The sequence below is a fragment of the Chenopodium quinoa genome, unplaced genomic scaffold (genome assembly GCF_001683475.1).
Source record: "Chenopodium quinoa cultivar QQ74 unplaced genomic scaffold, ASM168347v1, whole genome shotgun sequence".
NCBI lineage: Eukaryota > Viridiplantae > Streptophyta > Magnoliopsida > Caryophyllales > Amaranthaceae > Chenopodium > Chenopodium quinoa.
Window position 1 is genome coordinate 11,275,418 of NW_018743292.1, and position 14,538 is coordinate 11,289,955.

General features: G+C 31.4%; 1 protein-coding gene across 1 annotated transcript; it reads right to left on the reverse strand.

Moving 5' to 3' along the window:
* Positions 1 to 710: 710 nt before the first annotated feature.
* On the reverse strand, positions 711 to 3,568 carry LOC110736074. Its single transcript, XM_021916218.1, has 2 exons — positions 3,187 to 3,568; positions 711 to 1,093 (listed from the first exon to the last, which is right to left on the reverse strand). Exons 1-2 carry the CDS (start codon positions 3,383 to 3,385, stop codon positions 828 to 830), a joined length of 465 nt encoding a protein of 154 aa, XP_021771910.1. The 5' UTR covers positions 3,386 to 3,568; the 3' UTR covers positions 711 to 827.
* Positions 3,569 to 14,538: the final 10,970 nt, after the last annotated feature.

The following is a 14,538-nucleotide window of genomic DNA, read 5'->3' on the forward strand; positions in this document are numbered from 1 at the left end:
TGAGCCAAAATTATCTGCTCATTTGACAAATAAGCATTAAATAGTTTGCTCATTTGATAAATGAGCAAAGAATTGTTTTGCAATTTTATAACCTGTAATTTTTTGTAAATATCAATGAAGAAAGATCAACTTTTAGCAAATGAGCAAATAGTTAGTTGCTTATTTGTCAAATGAGCAAATACTTAGTTGCTAATTTAACAAATGAGCGAAAACTTAGTTGCTTATTTGTCAAATAAGCAATTAATTTCTTTGCTCATTTGTGAAATGAGCAACCATTTGTTTGCTCATTTGTCAAATAAGCAAATAATTTTTATTTTTTTTTGAAGGAAATAAGCAAATAATTAGTTACTCATTTGTAAAATAAGCAAACATTTCTTTGATCATTTAATTTGGGAAATGGGCAATCAATTTTTTGCTCATTTAGCAAATGAGCAAATAGTTAGTTGCTCATTTGTCAGATGAGCAAATACTTATTTGTTAATTTAACAATTGAGCAAAAACTTAGTTGCTCATTTGTCAAATGAGCAAATAGTTAGTTGCTCATTTGTCAAATAAGCAAACATTTCTTTAATCATTCATTAAATCAACAAGCATTTCTTTGCTCATTTGTGAAATGAGCAAACATTTCTTTGCTCATTTGTGAAATGAGCAAACATTAGTTTGCTCATTTGTCAAATGAGCAAACATTTCTTTGATCATTTGGGAAATGAACAATCAATTTTTTGCTCATTTAGCAAATGAGAAAATAGTTAGTTGCTCATTTGTAACAGATATATGTCCTTTCCAATGGTAACATATGTAATCTACAGACATCACAAGGAGACAAATTAATGAAGCACATAAGATACGATGAGAAAGTTTATAATTTTAATTAATAAAGTGTCCATTACCGATGTGATGCCAAGTAACTTTTTCTGTTCCAAAATATGTTTCTTCAAATCAGATTCAATCTCCTCAATCTTTTTACTGGCAGAATCATATTCGACATCAGCTCCTTCAAGAGGAATTATATGGCCTGTACTATTAGCATCCACCCAATCGAACACATCCCTAAATTGCTTTATAATAGAACTCATGTTGGGGAGACCTTTGCCTGCAAATTACATGCTATGAATATCAGCACGGCATATAAAATAATCAAAATACAGGAGCATCAACATGATAATTAAGACAGTACCAGGAACTAAAAGATTGGATATTCTTTAATCATTCATTAAATCAACAAGTATTTCTTTGCTCATTTCATCCACATGAGCAATCAACAAGCATATGATATTCTTGTAATAAGCAGAGTATCATCCACATTCATTCAAAAATCTCAATAATAACACAATGGAGTTATAGGAAGCCGACTCACAGATTCGCCACATAAGTTCATGTAGGTCTGAGGTTGTTTGTCCACTTACCTCCATTAGCACAGATTAGACCCTCCCATTTAGGCTAAATTTTATTCTTGAAACAGTGAAAATCTGCCCCTACGGCCAATTTGCTTGGATGGCGTACGTTGTTGAAATGGGGAAAAAAAAGAGTAAGCGAACTAGCATTTAGGATATATCTTAATCATATAATTAGAAAGAACAAAACTTTAAAAGTCTACAACATATTCAAATTGTTGCTAACTCTTGTACTAAATAAAAATTTCAAACTAAAGTTCAGATTTCTCAATATCATTCTAATATGCCACATGCCGAGAGTAAAGACATAAGATAATTCTGTATAACCTACGACATGAACTACTTCGCAATTTTACACAGGGAAGAAAAAGGCATTAATTAGATTACACTCATTCTATGGAAGTAGACAGGGCTGGCAGGCCATAAGCTCTTAAATCTCATGAATTGGCCCTTTCTATCCAGCATATTTTTTGGCTTTGAAATTGTAGTTGATAGTTGACAACATATTTGATGCTTAGATCTCACCTTACTTGTGTAATTAAAACTTTCAGGAAGCTTATGTAAAAGCATTAGGACGGGGCTTTTCAGCTACTCCATTTAAGACCTTCTTGATTCACTTCTAAGCTTCTTCAAAAAAGATGTCTAATATTCCAGAAACTGCTGCTCTTAAGGTATTCCTTTGGATTTTCTCTGTCCATTTGATGAAGTTGATGCCCTTTGAAGTAGATTTGTAACTTCATTGACATCTTATTATATGACTGGAAAATGAAAGTTTGTAGCTTACTAACATTTCAAGAACTGATGGGGTGTTTATCTGTTTAAAACCAAATTGGACTATAATGGTCCAGTAATTTTAGTCCAGACTCGGATTGTTGGATTGTCTGGTTCCTTTAATTTATCTATCTTCAGCCAAAATCCTATCGCTACAGTGCCTTCTGAATATACCTCCTATGTTCTCAAAGGATCATAACCTATTCATCATTCATTACTCTCACATTCAGCTATTAGTTCCACAAACTCATCCCATCTTTGCTCTTAACCTCTCCCTTAATCCCTTCTGTTTGCACTAAGATGCAAACTTCAACATCTCATTCAAGTTCTTTCTCAAATGAAGATTCTGAGCATGACCACTATGATTCAAGGTCATCTTTCTTCTCTTCGCTCCCAAGCCTCCCAAGAGTTCATGGCCTTACAGTACACCCCAATCAACTAAGCCATCTTTCCAACGCCTTAAGCCAGTGCATAACCACTCTTACAGGACATGCCTCCTACATATTCTCTCTTACTTTGGTCGGAAAATAACAAATGGTTCTTCCAATATTCGAAACGAATGCTCTAATCTGTATGAAAGAGCTAAATCCTTCTCTTCCCCTAAATATTATCGTCAATAATATACCAAATGACAGTTGAAAAATTGACTCTATTAGACTATTAAACCCATAAATATCACAAGAAACCCTCACTAATCCTACCAAATGCCTCGAAAAATCAAGTTGTTCACAGAAACCATTAACCCTGATTCACAAATTCAACACTCCCGTTTTCTTAATCCAAGCATAATGATCAACAATTAGCTACGCTAATCAAGAAACTAACACAAGAAATCAAACTAAACAAAATCACACAAGAAAACCTTAGTCACCCACATAACATTTCTCCAAGAAAACGAAATCAAAACCCTAATTCAAAACCCTAATTCAATCACCCACATCACAAAAAGATTCAAACAACCAAATTCAATAAATTCACAATCAAATTAATAAAATTGAAAAACAAAGATAAAAAGAGAAACCTCCAAAATTCTTCAACAGTAGAGAAAGTATAAATGGGTCGAATAGAGCTACCCCAAGCAGCTTGTTTCGATTTAGCAATAAGATTATCAAACCAAAAAGTCCAAGCATTCTCAAGAGGATGAGTTGTTGCGATTGATTTGCTGGGTTTTTCGGCGTTTGAGTTGTTGTCGATAATCTCGCCTTCCTCCAAATCATCATCGTCTTTTCTCTAGTCTTCAATCTCAGTTGCCGCCATTGATTTCTCAAGCTTTTCTACTGTCATAGTATTGTTTCTCTCTCTAAAATCTTTCAAATTTGTTGGGATTTTCGATTTTCTGAGGAAAGATAAACTTGAACGAGGAGAGAGAAAATTGTGCGTGAAAGAGGAAGGAGGAGAGAGAAAAAACGCATTTAACCGGGATTAATTGTGGCATATATATATATGTGTATATATATATATATGTATATATATATATATATATATATATATAAATTAATTTAGAATACTTTGTATTATATAGAGTATATAATCCAAATAGAAAAACTAAAAAAAATGGAGAGACTAAAAGATGTTTTAAACATTGAAACTAGTGTAAGGCCCGGGTGTTGCATCAGGTTGCTACTTTAATTAAACTTTGTGATTATATGTATTTAATATTTTTGGTGTCTTTTTTTTCCTTTTTTAATTAGGTCTTGTGATTTTCAATTATATACATTTACTTTTATATCTATAAAATGGTTGTTAATTGGCTTAGATGGTTAAATAACCATACTTCCTAGAAGAGGTTGGGTGTTCAAATCATAATGAGAGTTTGAATAGGTGACATGGCGTAAGTGAAAGGATCTACGTGGCACATAGACTTCGTTAGGAATGTCTTTTAATATATTAGTATAGATAAATAGATAAACACAAATAATTAATCAAATTTGGTGATTCAAAAGACAATTTTAATGTTTTTGAATTCAATGGGGGCAAATATGTAAAAGAACAGTTTTAGGGATCGATATAAATGTCAATGCACTATTATAAGAGTTTTCTTAAACTTTTTATATGGTAGGGATAGGGATAGGGAATAAAGAAAATATTGTGTTTAGAGCATCTTCAATGGTAAACTAATTGTTAAATTAGCTTGTCATGCCACATATGATTTCAAGCTAACCTTCTTTATAGTTATTTTGTGCCCTAATAGTTAGCTACTAGCTTGCTAATTAAATATGCTTGACATACTCACTTTACTTTATAAATTTAATTATTTTAATATACTAATCTCTAAAAAAATTGGAAACTTTTTTCTCAAGCAAATTAGCTTGGGAAAGCTAATATGTTTTCTTAAGCTAATTGTATTTCTTAACTCCAATGGTCAAGCTAGTAGCTTTTTAAAATTACAAACAAGTCCCAACCCACGACCATTGGAGTTGCTCTTAGTTGCAACCTTAAAAAAAAATTAATAATTTCTTTAAGAAAAAAACAAAAATGAAAATTGTGCTAGCAAATTAAGATTTTAAGTACTTAAGTAGTACTTCGTATATGTTAGACAAAGATACTTGATTAAGAACAAAATGTGAAAGTTAAGGAATATCAAATGACATACTATAGGTCATGTAAATTAAATAAGGGCGGAGAGTTGTTTCTATTTGAAGTGACAAAAACCTTGTAAAAAAACATTTTCTTTCTTTTTTCAGATGGTAAAAATTGTAATTACTACACACGATTATAAATTGTAACTCTTGAGAAAATACAAGTTTCTCAACATGAGAAACATGTATTGTATCTCAAAGGGGTAGGTTTGTCATTTTCAGTCAATAAGTTGGGTAATATTGTACTCCCTCCGCTTTTAAAATACTTGCTCTATTTCTCCATGTGTGGAGTTTTAGGAGAAATTGAAGAAAGTGATAAAATATGGAGGTAGTGGAGTAAGTGGAAGAATAAAAAAATTACCAAAAGCAAAAGTAGTTGAGAGAATTGAAAGAGAGAAAATATGGAATCAATATTGTGAAAGCTTTCCAAATAAGGAAATGAAGCAAGTATTTAAAAACGGCCGGAAATGAAAAGTAGAGCAACTATTTAAAAACGGAGAGAGTAATTTTGTATGATAAATTAATTAATTCAAGCTATAATAGAGGAGCTTCAATATAGATCGGAGAACAACTTTCATGGATAAACGAAGAAGTTCAATGAAGAGATCGAACAGGAGCTTTAATGGAAGAGGATGATGCATCTACCCTTTAGGGTTAATTATGACCTTTATCATTTCTCCATTGTTTCTTAGGGTTTTCATTATATTTGGCGGCAAAGCCGCCAAAAACACGGTGGTGGAAATGGTAGTTCACGAGAGGAAAAATCGACACCTTTAATGTAATACTACTTAAAACGAAAATGGTTGGAAGAGGACAAAGAAGGATACAGATAAAGGTGGGGGGTCGCGGGATGAGATCGAAGGAAGATGATGAACTTAATTGAATTGTGGATGGAGATCTAAGGAAGAAGGACTGGAGGAAGAAGGAGATGAGGGAGTAAAATAAATATATAAAATATATAAAATTTATTTTATTTACAAACTAGATGAAGCCCGTACGATACACGGTTTGTTTGTATTTCTTAAAACAATTTTTTTTTGTATTTAAATTTTGTTATTTTATTCGTTGTACGTAGTATATCATTTAATATTTTTATTTTATAATAAATTGTGAATTTCCTCTCATTCGTTATATATTTAGATAAAATTCATAATTTCAAAAGATATTATTTTATATATAATAAATTTAAACTTTAAAATGTCATTTGCTTATGTGGCATTTAAATTCTTTAATTCTAAAAGAATTTACAAATTTCTTATTCTTTTGGCTATAACTAAAATTTATAATCCTACATGGTGCGTTAAGAAAATTTAATCCTACGTGGCTCTCTAAAAACTCGGGAAAAAACTCCCCTTAAAGTATATATATATATTTGCCATGTTTGAGAAACATTCATGTACATGTTGAGAAACTGGGGTAAGCCCGTAACTCTTTCCCCCTTTCTAACTAAAAGTCTTGTTGCATATACGAATACATACTAGTGTGTGACCCGAGCTTTGCTCTGGGTGATACTTTGTATTATTTCAATTTTTATGTTAGCTGCTTTAAAAGTCTTGTTGATTTTTTTATTATAAGTATTAGAATACAATGACAATAATAACTTATTTTGGATTGTTTTGTTTGTTTTTATTGTATATTAGAATACTTGTATGTATCCCTACCTACAAAAATCCATATTCTTATCCCTACCTTATAAAAAGTATAAGAATACTCTTCTTTTTTTGGTAAATAAAAAGTATAAGAATACTCTTATGAATAGTTTGTTGCCAATTATACCCTTCAAAATGTGCATGTACATGTTTACCTTTATTAATATTTACAAGTGTTTATTTTGCCTACATTGCCTTTTCTTTTATTTGCCTTCGTTAATGTTAATTGCTCTTTTTTTTAAAAAAAAAAAAACTATTTAGAATAGTGTGCAGACATTTATACCCCTAAAAAATAGTTGTTTACATATTTTTCCCTCATTAATGTAACGAACAACTGAAAAAGCTCCCCGAACAAGGCTAGCTATGGCACGCGCATCGCGTATGCTAGCCGCCCTAGTTAGTTTAGCCAATAATTGAAAGAGCTCCCTGGAAATGACTAATGTGCGCATTTGCCACCCTAATATGATAAAAGATAAATTAAAAAAAGGTTTTTACCCTGCATTTAATGCTAATTCATTTTTTTAAAAGTTTGGTTTTCCTGAATATTTCTCTCTCTAATATTAATTTCTCTCAAAAATAATTCAAGATTTCATTTTCAAAATTCTAAATTTCAGTTCCCAACATATTTCATTTTGTTCATATTTTTTTATACTCCGTATTTAGTTATAATATTCATCTTGATAATGGTTACTCGTACTTCTTGTGATATTCTTTGTATAATTTAATTTAATAATGTTCTATATAAAAAAATAATGTACTTTATTTGTGTTTGTAATGTACAATTAATTATTAACACTATGTTCTTTTTATATGTTCATTATTACATCATATCTTTATTAGATCTGTTGATAAACATTTTTAAATGTCCATGTCATTTGGTTGTAATTGTAATATACTTCTATTGTCACATAATGTTCATTACTTATTTGGAAATATTCTATGAATCTTGTCTTTTGATTAGGGTAAATAATATTATTAGGATTTTTAGACTTTTACCACCAAAAAAAAATACAAAATCATTTTTTACCACCAAAACTTCTAAAACTTTTATTTTACCACAAAAAAAATGTAAAAATTGTTTTTTACCACCTATCATCAAGAAATCCATTAAATCTAACGGTTTACAAAAAAAATTCTTCGATTTTCGTGCGCAAAATATGTTCTTCATAGGTTTATGGGGGCATTTTGGTCCTATAGATCCAATTTGAGGTCAGAATTGACAAAAAATGATAAAAAATGCCTCGTTTAGCGTGTTTCACGCACATCGATGTATTTTTAGTAGGAAAAACGAGCCAATTACGATCATTTTTTGTCAATTTCGACTTCAAATTGGACCCATAGGACCAAAATGCCCCCCAAAACCACTAAAGACCACGTGTTTGGCACGAAAATCGAAGAATTTAAAAAATTTCGTTAGGTTTACCATTTTTTTGACGACAAGTGGTAAAAAACAATTTTTAATTTTTTTTGTGGTGGTAAAATAAAAGTTTTACTACGTAGAAATTTTGGAGGTAAAAAACAATTTCTTGTTTTTTTTTTTTTTTTTTGGTAAAAGTAAAAAAAACCCATATTATTATCATGTTTTTTATTATTAATATTACGAATGCTCTTTAGATTTGGAAATCAATCATTAATAGAGGAGGTCACAAAAGAATATCATTATCATCGATCTTCACGATTTTGATTTCAAAAAAATTAATATATTCAATTAGATATAATTAATATAAAAAAATATAAAATAAATAAATGATATTAAAAATTAAGAGTCAAATTCAAAGAATATAATAGATAAATTCAAAGAATGTATGTAGACCCTAAACATATACAACCTTAACAAAAAAAGAACAAAAACCTTGAAGAATGTACATAAGGGATAAAAAAAGAACACAATGTTAAAACAAGTATAATACTCAAATGAACGTAAAGGTTAATAGAAACAAATATGAACATAGAAGAACATATTATTCAAATAAAAAGAACAAAATTTGTATTATTGAAACTCAAAGAACAATTTTAATTTACATACCTTAACGGACATTGTTTGTAATGTAAAGAGCATATAGTTTAAACCTAAAAAACATAGGAAAAATTGACACCATCAATCTCAACTATGACCGGTCTTTTTTAAAAGGTCGCAATCATTGATTAACTAAGGGTGGTCCTAACTTTAAGGGGCCTCTTCTCAAAACGGTCCCCAATTAATTTTTAACCGATTAATAGTGCCACGTGTGTTGTTTTCGTAAGGTGTAATTAAAAAATTAATCTTCCTCCACTCTAAACACCCACCCCTCCCTTTACACCATCTTCATGTTACTTTAATTTTTAAAGAAGGAGCACTCAAAATTCAACAGATGACAATTTTAAATGGTTTACCACGTCATTATAAGCTAGGGATTGTTTTAAGAAGGGCACCCCCAAAGTTAGAACTGTTTAAAAAAGAATGTCCATATGTGAAACCGGTATTGACGTCAATTTTTCCAAAATCATATTCATCAAACTCAACATGTTCAATCCAATTAGAATATTTGTCATAATTTGGAGAAACATCATCTTCAACCTCCGAAAATAGCACAAATTCAGGAAAAAAAAATTGAAAAAACTAAAATAATAGAAAATTACATTGTCTTTAAAAAACAAATTCGTTAACAATGATCAATGAATAAATATAATAATCTAAAAAACATCATCAACAACAATACCAAAATATGAAATATAAATTTAAAATAAAATATCCTTCATTTGGTGATAAAATCCTCAAATCACCATCATTATCAAAAACATCATTCTTGTGATCATCAACTATGAATCGATGATCAAAATTGCGACGAAATTCACCCATCATTTTCTTTCTAAAAATTCTATTTCTCTCTAAAAAATTCTTTCGATCATTTTCTTTTTTTTTTTGAATAAATTCTCTCTGATTTTCAAAATATGATTTATGAACAATTATGGAATTGGAAAACTAAGGATTCATTTGGGATTGTTTTCGATTTTCAGTAAAACATATTATAGTTTTTGGGTTCCAATTTTTTCAAAACTGTTTTCATTTATTGGTTATAGAGATCCATGAATTGTACGTTTATATACAGAAACTACAAATTCATATATTATATGCTGTTAAGAGTTGATTGAGCGACATGTCATGAACTTTAACCACTCCAAACAATTATATGTCACATTCTATCTAATAATAATTATCACTACTCCATGCTTAACAAACTATTATACTTGATACAAATGGCATCAATTTCCACCAAATACTTGATACAAATGACATCAATTTCCACCAAATTAAGCACCATAATATCTATCCGACACCATGTGATTACCCTAATGCCCTGAAACCCCAGTTCCCTAATACAACCCCCCCCCCCTATCTTTTTTTATAATTTTATCCTTGTTGAACATATTATTATTTTGAAAAAAAACAATATAATTTACAAATAAAAAAAATAAATAAAATAAATAAAAAAAACCATTAAGTATAACCCAAGATCATCACATTTCAAGCAATTCAATTTACAACATGATTTAATTATTCAACATGCAATATAGTTTACACTAAAAGAATTAATAGTATAATAGTATAATTGATAATCTATTTATATCAGTTTAATACCCAGAATATAAAATTCCAAAATAAATTGAATCAAAATTAATGATAAAGAACCCTAACTATTGAAATTCAAGTAAATATAGATGAAAGATAAATAGGTTTGATGAAAAAAAATGAGTACAACCAAATTCACTAACCAAAACATGGATAGATTAACATATACTTTCTCCGTTCCAAATTAGATGACACAGTTTGACTATATGCACTATTCACATAACTTACTTTGACTTTGTTTTGTGATTTCGTGTAAAGAAAAGTATAGTCATGTGGGGTCTTGTTTGATTCGTCTCAACATCTAATTTTTAAATATCATTTTTTTTTTGTTAATGTATAATCAAGGATATTCGCATTAGAAAGTATGCATTGGCACATGCTTAAATGAAATGTGTCATCTAATATGAAACGTGCTTAAATGGGAGAAGGTTGATGACTTAACTTCAAAGGATCTTAAAAGAACAGAAAGGAGAATCCTCAATGCCTATAATTCTTTTTTATTTCTTCTAGTTTTGGGTTTGATTTGGTAGGTTGGATCTTGGAGGAAAAGAGTGATTGGATTTAAAGTATAAATTGCCGAGGAACATTGAAAAAATGGCGTGAATTGACGCTCAACACAGGCATTTGGCGTCTAAAAAAGTGTTTGGTAATGATAAGTTGACCGAGTATGATGCCCTTTTATTGTATCGTTTTCTTGACATCCTTTAGGATATACATGGGGAAGATATTCGTGAAATTATAGTTTTTTTTTTCTTTTTTTTTGGCTTTTGGTGAATTTTGTTGATTTTTTCCCTATATTTGTTTGATGTAGAATTATGGTATCATTTAGACTTGCACACCAACAAAGGTTCTTAGTAGCCACTGCAAATCAGTAACTTTTGATTTGCAATTGTTATTACATGATATACTCAACAACCGTGATTAGAACTTCTTGAGATTAATTAGGCCAAATTAGGATAGCGCCCTCTAACAATTAGTTTTTTAAAAACAAAACCTAGCTTTAATGAGTTGTAGGTTTACGGTTTTAATTTCTCCAAAATAGCTATAAAGTTGGTTTTTTAGGCTATTTTACCAAATATTGTTTTGTTTTATTATGAAGAGAAAATAAATAAATAAATAAATAAAAAATTCCATGATACCAAATGGCCATTAGAAATATGAAAAGGGAATAACAGCGTAAATTAGGAATATGACTTTTTCCTTTTGTGGTTAGTTAATTTTTATCCATGTGGGTCTGGCTTCGAAATTTCCTTCGCTGCTTACTATACTATATATAAAGGTTAGAGCTGTCAATTTCTGACCCGAATCGTTAAACTCAATTGTTTCAAAACGATCCGAAACGGAACTGAACTGTTAAAAACCCGTTTTTTGGAAACCGAAAATCGACCCGACCCAATTTTTCCAGCCCGAAATTGAACTGAACCGAGTTTGTGTGAACTGTTACTAACCCAGCCTGTTATCAAGCCAAACCCTTATAACCCAAAACTGAAAACAACCCGAGCCGATTACATCTGAACCTGATAGTAACCCGACTCATTTTAAATCAAAAACCGTTTAAACCCGGCAAAAATCTGATAAACCTAAACCGTTCCAACCCGTAACCCGTTATGACCGAACCATTTATAACCCGTAACCCATTGTGACCGAACCGTTTTCAACCCGTAACTCGTTGAGACCGAACTGTTTACGACCCGTAACCCATTATGACTGAGTCATTTACAACCCGTAACCCGTTATGACTAAGTCATTTACAACCCGTAACCCAATATTAACCTAATGTGATTTGAACTGAAACCTTCTTCAAATTGGGTAAACTCGTTTTCAAACCAACCAAGTTCAATCCAAACCGATTATAACCTGAACCGATAATGACCGGACTCGATTTCACCCAATCTGTTTGAACCGAAACCCATTTTCAAACCGATCCAGTTTAACCCAAACTGATTATGACCCGAACCGATTACAACCTGACCCGATTAAGACCCGAACTGTTTTGAAACGAAATCCACTTTAAACTGGCTAAACCCGTTTTCAAACCGACCCGGTTCAACCCAAATTGATTATGACCTGAACCGACTAAAATCCGATCTGATAAGGACCCGATCCGAATAGAAACTGCAATAAAAAAACCTAAACCGTACTAACCCGATAATTTTCAAAACCGATCCAAACTGACCCGCTAATTATTTCAACCCGTTATAAACCAACCCGTTATAACCCGAAACTGATAAACCCTACCCAATCCCGAACTGTTTACCCGAATTGACACCCCTAATAAAGGTATGCAATCCTTCACTATATATAATGGAGTGCTTACCAGCGCATATCACCTATGTGCTTAGAAAGCATATAGGAGGGTAGTATTGTAATTTAGCAGGGAAAAAAAATATTAAAAGGTAAAGGCTGACCTTTGGCATCCCGTTATATTTTGAATTGTAACAGTGAGTCCTTTTGTTGAATATGAAAAGGCTATTTTCAAATACTTAATTTAACACTTCTGTCATTTGGTCAAAATAGCATTCTCTCTCCTCGTTTTTTTTTATTTATTTCCTCTGTAGCTCCTCTCCTCTATTTCCTGTGTTCCATCGAAGAGACAACGACGGCCGTTCCTGCCGGAGCAACAGCAGAAGCTTGGTGCGGTGGAAACGTGAGCACAATTGAGAAAATTGTAGGTCGCTGCGAGGTTGTGCTTCGTTTGAGTAAAGGTATGGGAGCGAAACACTTGTAGCATTATGTTTAATACGAACTTCTTGTTAGTTAAGAAATTTATGTGTACTTGTTGTATTTGCAAATGTTGGATGTTTTTTTGATGTATTTGGTTATGTAATTTAAGGGTATCCGCAGAATTTAGCGAATTAGGGTTTCATTTCTAGTTTATGATATTTAATTATTGTTAGTTAAGAAACTTATGTGTACTTGTTGAATTTGTGAATAGGATGTTTTTTTTTATGTATTTGGTTATGTAATTTAGGGTTATCTGCTGAATTTAGCGAATTAGGGTTTCGTTTGTAGTTCATGATGTTTAATTGGAAAGAGTTTGATTGCTGTCTGTAAAACCCGTAAATTGGTAAAATGATGGCGAAGGATCGAGTTGTTGTATGTGAATTGTGAAAAATTTAAAATGTTTGGTTTGCGTTGGTCGAAGTTTTGTTGTTTCTTGTGATTTAAGCTCTAATTTAATGGTTATAGGGTTTTTAGGTTTGAATATTATTATTACAGTGTTTTAAGCTTTAATTTTAATGAAATTGTTGAATTTTGCTGCTATTTTTGTTGTTTCTTGCTGAATTGCTTCCAAAAATACGGGTTATAGGGGATGTATTGAAAAGGTAATAAGAGAAGTTTCAAGAGGGTGCTACTGTAGGGACATGGCAGTTGAGGGAGTCGATGAATGCATACCTCTGCTTCAAATCTTGTGACTGCTTATTTAGTTTCACTTGGAGTCTTGGACTGTAAATTAATATTTTTTTAAAACTTTTTCTTTCCTCCTGCAGGCTGCTAATACCTTTCCCTCACCCTGCCTGCTGCCCTGATGAACTTTCCCCCTTTACTGGCTGCTGTTGTCCTTTCCCCTTCCCTGCTTGCTACCTATGGTCTTCCACCTTGTCTAAAAATTAGAACTATAATAAGTATTGAAATACTCTAAAGTTTGTGTACTCAATTTATAAGGAGTTGTGAGTATACCAATAATTTTGCCTAAAAATTACCATATGAGACAGTAATTCACATGCTCATATAAGTTCTTCATTATTTATTTTTGTATTTTTTGGCCGATTTGTCCTTGCATGTTATGGACACTAGTTGAAAGTATCATATTTTTAACTGTTTACTCTTGCTTCTTTTTTTATGTTTTTATTTTTATAGTGTTCAAGTTTGGTAGCAAGTATATTTGTCAATGATTTTGTGCTTGGTCACGAGCTAAAAGTTGGCCTAACTTAGATTTCATCTGAAAGACTGGTATATTTGTGTTTTTTTTTTTTTTTTTGAATCTAAATCTGAAGCTTAGTTACATTGAACATGTACACCAGGATTATACTGCAGAATAGGTACAAAAGAAGGCAGATTTGTAGATCAAAATGACTGTCACTACTTATCTTTTGTTATTGCATTGTAGTATTGAATTTTGAATCTTCAAATCGCTTGATATCCTAGAGATTACTTTTAGATTTGAATGTTCCATGACATATTTCATTTGTCCCTCATGTTGGTATACTCATGTTGTTCCTGGGTAGCCATTAGCAGAGTGGAAAATTTTCTGAGGTTGGCTTGTGCTCATGTCTATGTTAGTTGTTAGAATAATTTGAAAACTACATCTATATTTATGTCTTAAAGCTAAATCCACTATTGTCTATGAAATTTTATATCATGTGAGTTTCTCTAAAGCATCATATTGCAGGTTATGACTCCTATCTCACGCACTGCTCAACTTGCTGGGCAATATGTTGTGGTTTATTCATTGCTACTTCAATCTTTGATGCTGCTGCAACTTCTGTGCTGCTGTTCCTATGTGGTGCCCTAAGTCGGTTTTGAACTGCCAG